Source organism: Rhamphochromis longiceps, linkage group LG12, assembly GCF_057381845.1.
Source record: "Rhamphochromis longiceps isolate RC_006_pf linkage group LG12, R_longiceps_female_GT1.1, whole genome shotgun sequence".
NCBI classification, from domain to species: Eukaryota; Metazoa; Chordata; class Actinopteri; order Cichliformes; family Cichlidae; genus Rhamphochromis; species Rhamphochromis longiceps.
The window spans coordinates 28,790,554-28,805,148 of NC_140568.1; the positions used below are offsets into that span (position 1 = coordinate 28,790,554).

Genomic DNA, 14,595 nt, shown 5'->3' on the forward strand with positions numbered 1-14,595 from the left:
GAATGCTTTACTGTTTTATTTTGGCAGCTCTGTTTCTTCTGTGCATTTTTTAGAGTTTAACTCCCCCTGTCGTTTTATCCCTGAATGTTTTCACCTGTCTCTTGTCACCTAGTTGCCGTGGACAACGCACTCCAAGCCAATAGCGCTAGTTGCCATCAAGCGTGGGATTTACCAAGGAGATGTTCTGTCCCCGCCGCTGTTCTGCATACGCCTGAACCCCCTCAGCCAGATCATTAACAAGACTGGCTACGGATACTGACTATGGAAGCGATCATTAGCCACCTCCTCTACATAGATGACATCATGTTGTATGTCATGCGTGAATGAGACATTGATTCACTGATCCATGTCACTAAGATCTACATCAGTGATTTCAGAATTCAATTCACTTTTATTTATACAGCGCTAAATCACAACAACAGTCGCCTCAAGGCACTTTATATTGTAAGGTGTATGTCCAAATGTTCCAAGTGGTGTTGTCAGATAGTAACAAGGACAGAATAGGCAGTCAGAACTGAGATTGCGCTACCAAAAGGCAAAATTACATATAAATAGGTCAGCTACAAGTACCTAGGAATCTAACAAGCAAATGGGAACTATGAAGAGGCCGCTAGGAAAGCAGAAAGTTCCAAATACCTGCAGAGAGATAGGCAAGTCCTGAGGAGCCAGAAGATCTGGGAAATCAACACCTACACTGAAATCAAGACAAGGAAGTTCCTTACCCCAAGTCCAACTGTCCACAGTCCCTGCCAGGAGACCTGCCATGCATGTTTGTTGTGTTTTCTCTCCGTACCTTGTTTCTGCCTGTGTGTGTGTGTGTGTGTGTGTGTGTGTGGCAGTGTCTGGGGTTTCCAGAGATGTCAGGCCCAGAGAGTTCCCCACCGTTAAGCCAGCCACACCTGAAGGTTAATCACACTCACCTGTTGCTGATTGATCAGCTACATCAGAAGAGCCACTTAACAGAGGAGCTGAGCTTCAGTCAAAGCTGGATTGTTGTGAGAAATCAGTCAATTTCCAGCTTGTGTGTGACAATGTCTTGGTTTGAGTCAACTGTGTACACTAACTGCAGCTTGACATTGTTTCCAGAGTGTTGGGGAAACGAGTGGAGGGAGTGGAGCGTGTTTTGTACATAGGCACCGAAAGGATAAGAATAATCACCACAGACACTGGAGAAGTCACAGCACGGGAGCAGGGAGTGAGCACATGAAGAAAATCACACACACACAGGATTGTTTGCACTTGTCATTGTTTCACTGTAAATAAAACCCACTGTATTCTACACAGGATGTCTTGCATTTGGGTCCTACTTTCACATCTCTGACACCAGCACCCTGAGCCCTTGTGCTAAGTGCAAGGAAGGAGGCCAATGACTAGTGAGTGTCAGAAGCACTATCCATGATAAAACAATTCAAGTAATCCAATTTTATTTATTCAGCGCCAAACCACAGCAAGAGTCGCCTCAAGGTGTTTTATATTCAATTCAATTCAATTCAATTTTATTTATATAGCGCCAAATCACAACATAAGTCGCCTCAAGGCGCTTCATAGATACAGAGAAAAACCCAACAATCATATGACCCCCTATGAGCAAGCACTTTGGCAACAGTGGGAAGGAAAAACTCCCTTTTAACAGGAAGAAACCTCCGGCAGAACCAGGCTCAGGGAGGGGCGGGGCCATCTGCTGCGACCGGTTGGGGTGAGAGAAGGAAGACAGGATAAAAGACATGCTGTGGAAGAGAGACAGAGGTTAATAACAGATATGATTCAATGCAGAGAGGTATATTAACACATAGTGAGTGAGAAAGGTGACTGGAAAGGAAAAACTCAATGCATCATGGGAATCCCCCAGCAGCCTATGTCTATTGCAGCATAACTAAGGGAGGATTCAGGGTCATCTGGTCCAGCCCTAACTATATGCTTTAGCAAAAAGGAAAGTTTTAAGCCTAATCTTGAAAGTAGAGATAGTGTCTGTCTCCTGAATCCAAACTGGAAGCTGGTTCCACAGAAGAGGGGCCTGAAAACTGAAGGCTCTCCCTCCCATTCTACTTTTAAATACTCTAGGAACAACAAGTAGGCCTGCAGAGTGAGAGCGAAGTGCTCTAATAGGGTGATATGGTACTACAAGGTCATTAAGATAAGATGGGGCCTATATTATATTGTAAGGTAGACCCTACAATAATATATACAGAGAAAAGCCCAACAATCATATGACCCCTATGTTACACACCGGCCCGAAGCCGGGGTGCAACACAACAAAAAGATAAACCCGATACATAATAACGACAAAAAAAATCACACCACGGCAGAATGACGAGAGTTGGTTAATTTATTTACTGAACAGGTAGCGAGCTTCAGGGTGGGCGATGCCAAAACAACAAACAAAACACACTAGAAAGAAAAACAGAGCTAACTTACCTCCCACGATCCCAAAACAAAATACAATTCTCTAACCTGTCTCCCTACCCGAAACAGGAGAAAAGAGGGGAATAAAAGAAAACGGCTTCCCACCCCTACAGCTACCAAGCCCAGGTACAACCCCTTTTTCAGCATTAATATTGCAGCCCCGTGCAGTCACACACCACGACGGTCCCCAGACACACAGCTCACGGGAAACCAGGAAGTCTGCTCGCCGACCCAGTCCAACCCCTTTTGTAGCTGGCCTCTTTCCTTCCTCCACCAATGGGTGGCCTCCACCTGGAAACAAGCAACACTGAATACAAATACAAACAATAACAACACCGTACTGCAAATAATGACCCTGGGTCATAACACCCCCCCACCTAAAATCAAGCATCTCATTAGAGAGATGCTAGACCTAGTATCAAAAACATTAAAACAAACAAACAAATCGAACACTTCCTAGGGGGAAACCAGACTCATCAGTCACTGTCTGTGTCATCACTGATGATCCCCTGCAGGTTGGCCCATTCGGACATTTTCCTGCGACCTCTGTGGGTATTGTTTTCCTGATCACTGTCTGATTCCGAGTTTAGAGTGCGCTGATATTCAGAGGACGGACAGTCCTGTTGTTTCTGACTTGCTGAGGCACCCCTGCGTGTAGGTCGACCTTGTGTGGTAATGATGTTGTTGACATCAAGAGCAGCCAGTTCTTGAGCTTGCTCTCTCTTCATTCTGACCTTTTTCCATTTCTGAATAGTTGGCTGACCATGTACACCAAGCTCTTCAAGCTCCTTCTTCAGAACAGCCACCTGGGAGCGGCAGTCCTCCAGCAGCTTCTTGTAATTTCTCCTCACGCCGCAGAGGGCAATATAACGTTCAAGCCTCGCCACCGATTTGTCATCAGACTTTGGTTTTCTGGTGCTCTCATCTTTCTTCACACTCTTCTTCATCTTTTTATCATTTGTTTTAACAGTCTTATTTTCTTTTTCATCTTCCAAAGAAGGTAGTGATGAAACTGAGTCTGGGTCACTGGTTTTCTCTTCCACTTTTGTATCTTCTTTTTCACTGTCAGAAGACTCGTCGCTCCTAATTTTGTCACTCGTTTCTGACTTGCAGTCTCCATTTGATTCGTTTCCTGCATCACTCAGTGGTGTTCTCCTTCCTTCATCTTTACTGCTGGTTACTGTCTCGACGTTCATTCTCACCATTTTCTTTGGACTGTCACTGCAGTTGCTTTCCTCACTGAGTTCCTCATCAGAAGACTCGTCACTGTCAATTTGACGATTTTCATTTCTCTTTTGTTGTGATTTTTTCACCTCTGGCTCTTCACCATCAGCTTGAGATTTGGCATTTTCTTCATCATTGCTGCTTTCTTTACTTTCTGTTTTGTTGTCCTCTTGAACCTCAGATTCTGATGATGAGCTTGAATGATTATTTTGTGATTTCTTTGCCCAGGATTCATCTTCACTCTCACTCATGACCTCGTCATTTCCATTTTCTCTTTTCCTTGTGTTCTGGAGCTTCTTAGTCTCTGAGTCACTTTCACTTTCATCATTATCCTGCATTTTCATCAGTTCCTCTTGCACCACCTGTTTCATGAAAGTTTTTACTTCTGGCCTTAATGAGTCACATTTGTTGTGTGTCTGATATCTCTTTTTTAAAATTCCCAAGGTCAGCGTGCTCAGGTCTGCCTCGTCACGGAGTTGACCACACACAAACCTGCGGATACCTGCTGCCTCCTTCTCCGACACCATACTAAAAACCTTCGCCGTCCCACCATCTACCCCCGGAACAGAACTATCATGCGGCTCAGAGCCGTCCGGAAACATTTCGGATATGTCCACCTCACCACCCAAGCGACGAGCTTGAGCACGAGTAACCACACATGCCGGATAAACTGTGGGGTCACCCAGCTCCGACGGGAATTGGCATAACCGATCCGAAGTAGGACACTCAATAACTTCCGGCATAGCCGGAAACACTTTTCCCCCGGCCAAGTCATTTCCCAAAACAAGATCAATGCCTTCAATTGGCAGCTGATCTCGAACCCCCACCCGCACAGCGCCCGATACGAAGGACGAGGTCAAAGTAACCGTATGGAGAGGCATGCGTAAAAGACTCACCTTGATACCCCACACCAGCAAATCAGAACCACAGTACGACTGCTGAGAGAAAGGCACGACTCCATGTCGCGCCACCGAATGCTTCGCCCCTGTATCCCTCAAGATGGTGATCGGAACCCGGTCCCCCGCATCACCAGACAACGATAAAAACCCCGTCGAAACAAACGGTCGAAACACCTCATCTATCCCCCGCGGAACGACGCCAACCGGCATTAAGCTAGGGCGGGTTACCGCGGAGCAACACTGCACGGCCCCCCCCGAAATGTCGGCCCGCGCCCCCTCCCTCGCCCTCAGCACGGGACAAGAAGCAACGAGATGACCGAGCTCATGACAAAAAAAACATCGGCGGTCCCCAGCGGCCACCGTAGGGCTACACCGCGAGAGCGGGGGAGAACGCCCCCCCCCCCCACCTCCGGCAAAACTCTAGAACCCCGACGTAACGGAGGGGAAAAACCCCTCTTGTGCGTCAAAGCAAACTCATCTGCCAGAACCGCCGCTTTCGCGAGGGAAACGACCTTCTGCTCGTTCAAATAAACAACCACCCGCTCCGGCAGACACCCCTTGAAATCCTCCAATAACATCAACTCCTTCAACTGTGCAAACTCCTTAACCTCACTAGCCTGGCACCACCGATCAAAGAGCAAACCCTTCTCGCGCGCAAACTCCACATAAGTCTGATCCCCCCCCCTCACACACTGCCGAAACTTCTGACGGTACGCTTCAGGCACCAACTCAAAAGCACGCAATACGGCAGCCTTAACCACACCATAATCTAAGCTCTCAGATGCTGACAGGCTAGCCCACACCTCCTGAGCCATACCCACCAGCCGACACTGCAACAGCAAAACCCAGACCTCCTCCGGCCACTTTAACGCGGCAGCCACACGCTCAAAAGCAGGAAAAAACGACTCCACCTCTGATTCACAAAAGGGCGGCACCAATTTAATGTGCCTCCCAACATCAAAATCCTGACGGAGAGCCGGGGCGGGACCAGGCGCCGGCGGCGCAGGGAGCACAGAGGGCGCAGGCGTGGGCGGCGTAGAGTCAGGGGCACGCGGTGGAGGTCCGCGCTCCAACTCCAACGCCCTCACCCTCAAATGCATCGCTTCTACCTCCAACCGGTGACTACTCAACTCCACCTCCTTAATGCGGAGCAACAACTGGAGCTCCTCCGCCGACGACCCCACCACCGGAGCAGGAGGAGCCACAGAGGGGGCGGCCACAGGAGGAACAGACAACGGAGCCAACGGCTCCATAGCCGCCCCGCCCGTCCCACCAACAAGCGGCACGCTCGACAGCAAACCCCGCTCGCTCAAAGCCACCGTGACAAGCTGTCGCAAATCATCCTTTTTCACCCCCGCCGGCGCTCGCACATCAAAACGGCCCGCAATAAGCAGCAAATCCTCCCTCCGACACCGACTCAACTGCTGCAAGGAAGGCGCCTCGGCAAACTTATCCACATCAAACTCCATCCGCGGCCACCCACACAAACAACCCCCAAAAACACAAAAAAAACCCCACACACCCACACGAACCCCACTACACACAAACGACCCCGAAATCCCTCAAACGGACGAGCCCCCATTTATGTTACACACCGGCCCGAAGCCGGGGTGCAACACAACAAAAAGATAAACCCGATACATAATAACGACAAAAAAAAATCACACCACGGCAGAATGACGAGAGTTGGTTAATTTATTTACTGAACAGGTAGCGAGCTTCAGGGTGGGCGATGCCAAAACAACAAACAAAACACACTAGAAAGAAAAACAGAGCTAACTTACCTCCCACGATCCCAAAACAAAATACAATTCTCTAACCTGTCTCCCTACCCGAAACAGGAGAAAAGAGGGGAATAAAAGAAAACGGCTTCCCACCCCTACAGCTACCAAGCCCAGGTACAACCCCTTTTTCAGCATTAATATTGCAGCCCCGTGCAGTCACACACCACGACGGTCCCCAGACACACAGCTCACGGGAAACCAGGAAGTCTGCTCGCCGACCCAGTCCAACCCCTTTTGTAGCTGGCCTCTTTCCTTCCTCCACCAATGGGTGGCCTCCACCTGGAAACAAGCAACACTGAATACAAATACAAACAATAACAACACCGTACTGCAAATAATGACCCTGGGTCATAACACCCTATAAAGCACTTTGGCGATAGTGGGAAGGAAAAACTCCCTTTTAACAGGAAGAAACCTCCAGCAGAACCAGGCTTAACCACAGGGTGCAAGATGTTAGAAGGCAGGGCATACCTATTCACTGGTATGAAGTTAAAAACATCAAAAGCAGATAGTATGACAAGAAAATTTCAAAAGTATTTTTCCTCAGGTATATCCAGAGATCTGTTCATTGCCGTTTCAATATCCGAAATTATATCCTTTGAAATCGGTCTCTCTGCCTTAGAACAGAGTTCAAAGACACTTTATAGATATATGTCAATAAACAACTCATGCCTATGGATGATATTGCAGCAAAATTTAATATTTCTCTTTGTATGAGTAGACAATGGTTTTGTCTGTGTACATTTCTTCTTTTGTCTCTCATGCCTTTCTTTTAATATGTCTGCTTGTTTGTAAATCCTTTTCCTTTGTGATATTCATTTTTGTCTTTGTGTGTTCACAATCCGGATTTCTTTCTACATCCTTTTAGTTTTATTAATTTTATCTAGAATCCCAGGTATTTATGCCTTCGCCTTCGATCTCATCACACCATTGTTTTCGTTCTCCGTGTTCACTCTGAATATCTTTTTCATTTTTTATCTTCTGGCCTGGGCTTCTGGTGACAGATGGAGTCATGGTGGCATCATTCAGGTAAAGATGACTTGGACTGACAGGCCTGCTGAGGACACACTGGGACAGTCTCACATGCTGAAATACACGCGCACACACACAGAAACACACACACGGCGCGTCAAATACACTTTAACATTATACAGTTTATTATACACTTTTTACATGCCTCTTAAGCATCACCTGTAAAGAGTGATTTCTCTTGACTTAAAAAAAACTGTATATATCCATTTATTTTTTAGTTTTATTTTAGGAATGATAAACTGTTTAAAACCTGTGCTAAAGTGTAAGCTGTGATTTAAAAAGAGACTGCAAAATCATTTTATCATTAGGAAAAAGTTCACAATACCTCTTTTAGGCTTGGTTGTGTACAACTGACTGAGTGTACTATTCTCAATTGTACAGTCCATTTACACTGTTGTGTAAATGGAGTTATTTTGGTATTGTAGTGACAAAGAGGCAACAACTCACTATTAAAACAGTTAAAACAACAGACTATTGGTTAACTTGTGTGTGAGGGGCCTCATTTATATTTCTACTTTTTCATGTACATTTATGTATTTGAGCTTTTATTGCATATTGTTGTTTTAGAACTCCTGTGACATAAGATGCGATACTCAAAGAAGGGGAAGCTTTGCTATTTCTAAATTAACCCAACTGGTTGGTTGAGTCATCCGTGGAGTGAGTGGTGGAACAGGCTGTCTGGTGGGAAAAAGCGGATGCCGACATAATGTTACATTTGTGGAAGTAACACATGGCTCTCTGCAGCCCTCGGTAACAGTGAGGTTTGCAGTGCAGAAGAAATTTCAAATTGTATGAAATTTTGGCAAAATTTTAAAGATAAGTAAATGCTCGAGGAAATAATCAAACGAGTTATTATTAATTGTCAGTTTTTACCATAGATCTTGCTCCACTGTTGACAAGAAAATATGTAAATGCCCCAGCCTTTAGATTAACATGATACCATTTCAACGTCTGAGCTTTAAGATGTTTGCCTTCAATCCAAGGATTGGCATTGTCCCTATACTTACATCAAAATGGCAAGAGTAAAATAGCACACAATTGTCAGTTAGATGGTTACACAACACAAAACGACAAATACAAGTAAGTAAATGTGATATTTAGAATTTTTTGTTATCTCCACAACCTGTAAAAATGGTTTTACTGAGCTCATTTCACATCATCACATTGTTTCTCTGTTCTAGTTTTAAGGTGATGAAGTACTGAGGATAGCAGCTATCACACCCTGCTGCTGCCCCATCTGGCCCCTCAGTGTAACTCTCGACCACAGTCACTACAGAAACTGTGACTCAATCACCTCTGCCCAGTGATCTCATAACATCCATGGCAACCGATTTGTCAGCAGACCAATCAGCCAGTCATTTCAGCCAGATGAACATGTTTGCATAGGCCGATGCATGTTCTTGGTCACTAACAAAGTTTCAGACCTCTACACTGGCAACTTCAGTGTCTTCACTGGCAAACCAAATACATAAAAATAAATTAGATGTAAAATAAAGGGTTTTTAATTTCGAAAATCACTGAGAGGTGTAGTTCTAGACAGCCGTTGTTTTACCCAGTAACTGTCATGGGTAGGACATTCCAGCTCAGCGCTGAGCACCTGTGTAGGTATTCCACTTGACTGGAGTTAGTGTTAATCCAACAGCCTTTTTCTCTGTTGAGTCAGATTACTGTGCTGTCATCAGAGTTTCATGAGGAGCGACCATCTGCTCAGATAGATCTTACAAGATGGCTGTGGGATGATACTGAACACTCTCAAGGGAAGGATGCTGACAGGATCCTATTAAATCATGGATCTCAAAATTTTGGCTTAATTGTGCCTAACTTTTACTTTTGTGTGAAACTGGCTCTATAAAACAAAACACGATGTGTAAAATTATAAATTAAAATGAAATAAAATAAAAGCACTGCAGATTTTTAAGCTGTATATTTGGCTAACGTGATGGCATCAGGTAATTTTTTCCCAACGCATTTCATTCTTGCAATATCAGCTTAAATAGCAGCTCAAATATGATAAATTTGATAAATTTATAGCAGTGCTTCGCCAAGTAAAGAAACATACACAAATCTATTTAACTGAAAGATTTTTCCTTTTTGCTTCACACTCATCCACAGCTTGTGAGCAGCACAGGGAGGTCACACATCCTGGAATATATGTAGTTTGCAAAACAAACCAGAAAAATATTGTGGGAGTGTTGTTTAGGAGAAACAGTTGTGAAAACGCAGCACCTGACAAAACCCCCTCAAAGCTAAAAATAAGATGTTCTGTTTTGTTGTTTCCAGGAAGAAAAGAGTTAAATCTATCTAACGCATTATGATCCTCCATTTGAGCAAGAACACTTTCATCAGCAGTTAATAGTAAGAAACCATCTGCTTAGATTTTACAGGATTGACGGGGCAGTGCAAATACTGATGACTTCTGCGGAGACAAGATACTTCACCATATGCTAACAGAAAGCAGCACTCTTGGCAAATACTATAGCTTTACTGTAACATAATAATGAAAAGAGAGCGCCTGAAAAAGGAGAAAGGGAAATTGGAGTCGGAGTGATGGGAAAAGAGAAAACGCTGACAGAGACAGGAAAGACAAATTGAATGAATCCAAACAGAGAAGGAAAGATGAAAGCATTAGGATAATGATGATGGGAGGTTATAGAAAAGGACAAGACAGTAAAGAAGAGGAGCAAAAATGACACTGAATAAAAGAGGGGTGAGGGAAACATGGCTTAAAACTAAAATAGAAACAAAGAAATTAGGAATTACAGTTCTGCGTTAAGTAACAAAAAGCTTTAAAGAAAGATACTCAGTACGTTAATCAAATTGTAACTAAGCTCAGATGAAATAGAAACACAAAAGGACAGAGACAGATAACGAGGAGAAAGGTTTGTATTCCCATTACTTGTCTGTGATGAATCATAGTCCATTTAATTATGCGATTAGCCAACACACACACAAACAGATAGAGTTTCTAATGATAGTATTGTGGTCAGCCATTAGGCTTCACCATGACAGACTAATAGAACTTCCTATTAAAGCCAGCCCCCTTCTCACAATAGCAGACGGTTCCTTTAATTACTCAAAGATTTCCTCTGAATATATGTTGCCTGTCTGAGTCCCTAATGACTGTGGCTGGAACATTACAGGGATCCATTAAGGAGCATTTCTCCCCCACTGAGGGCAAGTGCAACGCTTATGCACAAATACAACTTTCTGTATGGATGTATTACTGTCATTCACAAAACACATACACGCACAATCTCTGCAGTGATTTTGCAGAACGATAAGAAGAAACTATAGAAATATTTAATGATTTAGTGCAGCTTGTTTTTTTGTTTTGTTTTTTTAAATATATAAGCCTTGCATATCTTGTTGCACTCCTCCTGGACACCTTCACATTTCTGCACTCCTTCCTGACTGAAGAAATGTAAAATGTATCATTTGTAAAGGTATCAGAATATTTGTCGTAACCATCAATGTTCACTGGGATTTTTAGAACACTTCACCACATATTAAATTGTATTATGGCAAATTGTACTTAAAATATTAAAAGTAAAAGTAATTATTCTGTGGGAAAGTATTATATATATAATAACACTACTGATGTATAAGGTTGAGCTTAGTTTAAATACTTTTTACATACTGTAGCTCCTGGATACTGTGCATGTGCAAACAAGCAGAGAAAACTGTTGACTTCTCATCTTGTCCAGCTCCAGCCATTGTTAACGTGACACCGACATGCCCATTGAAACAACATGTGCCATAGATTCTAACTGAAGAGCAGTCAAGAAAAGTTAAGGCTGCTTCCAGAGACAATAACCAACTCGTTCCACAAAATGGGAGTAATTTGAAGAATGATACAAACAGATGAGAAGCTCCGTGACAGAATGGTGTTTTCAGACAAAAGCAGTAAAAATCATGATAAACTTATTTGCCTGTATATGTACTTATACAATTTCAGCGTGACAGGTGTGTATACATAAGGGCCATATCTACAATTCTACTCATTTGTACAAGTCATTTCAGTCTTTCATTACTTAACCTAACTTACAAGTAACTTAATAGCAATGCTGAAGCAGCTAGCTAGGTGCATTTTGTCAATCTTGCTACCAATCAAACAGAATTCCTAGAAGTCCATTGAGCTCATTAGAAGACAAATAACACGATGGCTCTATCATCTAAATAGAAAATTATCATGCAAGTCATTTATGCTCCCACTTTAAATACTCTTATTATAATGCAAACTGTGCTGTATCATAGACAACACACACACAAACAGAGTGCATACATAATATGTAGTTCCATCATTGCATTCGATTAGCCACTTTCTACAGGCAGGAAATTGTTAATAATTTTTTTTACATTTCTTAAAATTTCTGTTAAATTTTGCAGACATAGTTCAAAGTTATTACTCTTCCAGCGTTTTTCTTTAAGGAATTAAGAAATGTCTTATAGATATAATAAAAAGCTTGGTATCTGAATGGTTTAGACAGCAATAGCCAGCTTATTTGGGTTTTCAATATTATGGCATCCCTATTATTACAGACTGCCTCTTTTTGTCCTCTCTTTTTTCAGTGTTTCATGCAGTGATCACAGCCAGCAGATGACACGGGTGCTCTGGCTAGTGTCCCACCTTTTTGCCTCATTATGTCTCTCCTGCTTTGTTCTATGCTTGTGTCTTTTTCAGTGTCCATTCTAATGCTGTCAGAGTACCTTTGATATGCAGCTATCATTGTGGGACAGGGCAGCTTGATTTTCTGACCTGGCCTTTGTTTTTCACTTCTATCTTAGAAAATTGTTTTTTAACTTTCTCAGATCAGCTCAGTGAGGATATGTACTTTTATCTTTTTCAAAATATTTCACAATAATTTCATGGTTTACATGGTAACAGTTATATCATCCAGCAGTAGTAAACTACCAAGGTTCAGCTTATCACTTGGTTAACATATGCTTTCTACATACATAGAAGTTCACTACTTGCACTGCTTATATCCGATCTAGCTAGAAGCACATAGATTTGAAACAAAGATTGAGAAATTCCTTTGTTATAAGACATAAGAGTCATAAGACAGCAAAGCAACTAACTTAGAAGAGTAGTACTAAGGAATGACTCGGGTATCTATCTGATGGATACAGTCTCTGCTTGCCTCTTGTGTACAGAGTTTATATTTCTATGCAGATAATTGTTTACAGAGATTGCTTCACAACTTTTTTGTACTTAATCTAGAAACAGCAGGATTTCTGTCAAAAAGATATGAGTGCAAAAATTGATATTCTTGAGAATTGGGTCTGTACTAGTTACTGTACTGCCTGATGATCCTTTAATGAATGTCCCTAGTCAGTACTTGATCTGTTTTGTGACTCATGATTGCCACTATTGTTGAGCAATAATAGATTATGTATTCAGAGATTTTTATAGTCTTAGCCATAGAGTTTGAACCAAAATCCCTCGTCACCCACATGATATTCATTCATGACACAATCCTCGCCGTTAGCAATGACAGACATTGTCTTTTGTCTCTTGTCTGTTAGTCTCTGAGTCAGAAAGAGATTGGTTGGTTAGGGGGTAGAGCGGGCTTGGGGGGCTTGTGGGTTACAGAAGACAGAGGTCTGGGACACCTTCTGCCAGTATATTGTGTCTGCCAAGACCTTCTCCTTATGGGAGCTCCCTCAGCATGATGCTTGGCTCCACTTTTGCATGCACACTGATTACAAATGAAGACACTGTTTGTTCAGATGTAAGGCACGTTTGTGTAGTTTCTCTTTCAAAGTCCTGTCCTTGTTAACATTTTTGCTTGTGTGTGTGTACACTCTACTTTAACTGATGCATGTGGACAAGTATTTTCAAGCCTTACTTGACATAAAACACCCAATATCAAAAGTGAAAATATAATTATTTACTTTCTTAAACATGTACAGTAGGAGGTAAAACATTAAAGAATGGTAGTTTAGTAGTCAACAACCAACACAACTCACATGAACCTAACTACAAAAATATAATGCCTATTGTTTTACTTAAAGTGGATGTACAGTGCTGATTGAAATCTGTAGTCATTTATTTATGCGATACTGTGCATAATATATGTTTAATTTACTGCTACTGCTGCTGCATACACAGGGCATCTTGGCAGGTTACATGCTTCAAAGAACATAACTAATCATATTTATGGATGGGTAGGCATTGCCATAGTGACTTCCATTGGTTTGTCTACATGCTTCTGTTGCTGGGTATAGTTCTACTTGTCATATATATAGTAGCATAGGCTTCGTCAGCTCCACAAAAATGGAGCATATGCCCTTGTATAAACAATGTTTGTATAATGTTTATGCTAACGTTTTAACTTGAAATAGCATCTGAAAATGTAATTAAAGTATGTAATACACTTCACAGCTCTAAATGTGCCATAGAAACTAAGACTAAAATGTAGCTAATGTTTTCCCAGCAGCATGTGTCAAATGGTATAAGATCATCAGTTTTGGAGATGCTGCTGTATTTTCACAGGTTTTTGACACTTTTCACATTCAAATGTCAAATACCATTATGCCTTTACCTATTATAATATGCCAGTGCTGTGTGTGAAAACTAAAAATGCTTTATTACTTCAGCCCAACAGCAGAAAGAGCTATAATTTTAAACATATTAATGGTGCGCCTCATGTTAGGCACATGAGTTTGCAGCACAGTGCACAGGGATATGTTACTTGTGCATTTTACTTGTGAGTTTCAGAAATGTACATCTATACCATATAATGTAAAATCATTTGTAACGTTATGGATTGCCCTTTTACATTACTGAAATGCAATGAGATAACCTGTATGAATAAAAGCTGGTTGTGCTAAGTGGGCCTCCTGGGTAAAGCATGATTTGCACATCTTTAGATCTTTTTTAACATTTGTTTTCTTGAAGTCCTTCACTGTAACAGAGCATGTTTGATTGCTGTGAAGGCTGGGTAGTATAAATAAAATGGTGTAGTTATTATTTTAATATTATTTTATTTTTTACTTCACAACTCATTTATGTTGTTACATTAAAAACATCCTCTATTCTTCTGTTCTCTTCCTATATACAGTAGGGTTATTACAGCCAAATGGGATGATGGAAAAACACACGCACTGAAACGCCTTGTCAATTCACCTCTATGTTTATGTGATGTGAAACAAATTTCAGCAGCACCAGGGAGAGATAGTTTTTATAGAAGTGTTTATGGCTCATTGACATCCTGTCGCTGTGTTTATGACTCACTGTGCCCGTCACACCA

At 42.1% G+C, this 14,595-nt stretch overlaps 1 protein-coding gene across 1 annotated transcript; it reads right to left on the reverse strand.

The window, feature by feature from the left end:
• Positions 1-2,879: 2,879 nt before the first annotated feature.
• LOC146657526 (uncharacterized) lies at positions 2,880-4,736 on the reverse strand. The gene has a single exon (XM_085426980.1). The coding sequence runs from the start codon at positions 4,734-4,736 to the stop codon at positions 2,880-2,882; it is 1,857 nt and encodes a 618-aa protein (XP_085283106.1).
• Between the last annotated feature and the right edge of the window lie 9,859 nt (positions 4,737-14,595).

Bases quoted from the DNA above. Each gene is read 5' to 3' on its own strand.
- LOC146657526 (XM_085426980.1), bottom strand. From the start codon at position 4,736: ATGCCGGTTGGCGTCGTTCCGCGGGGGATAGATGAGGTGTTTCGACCG.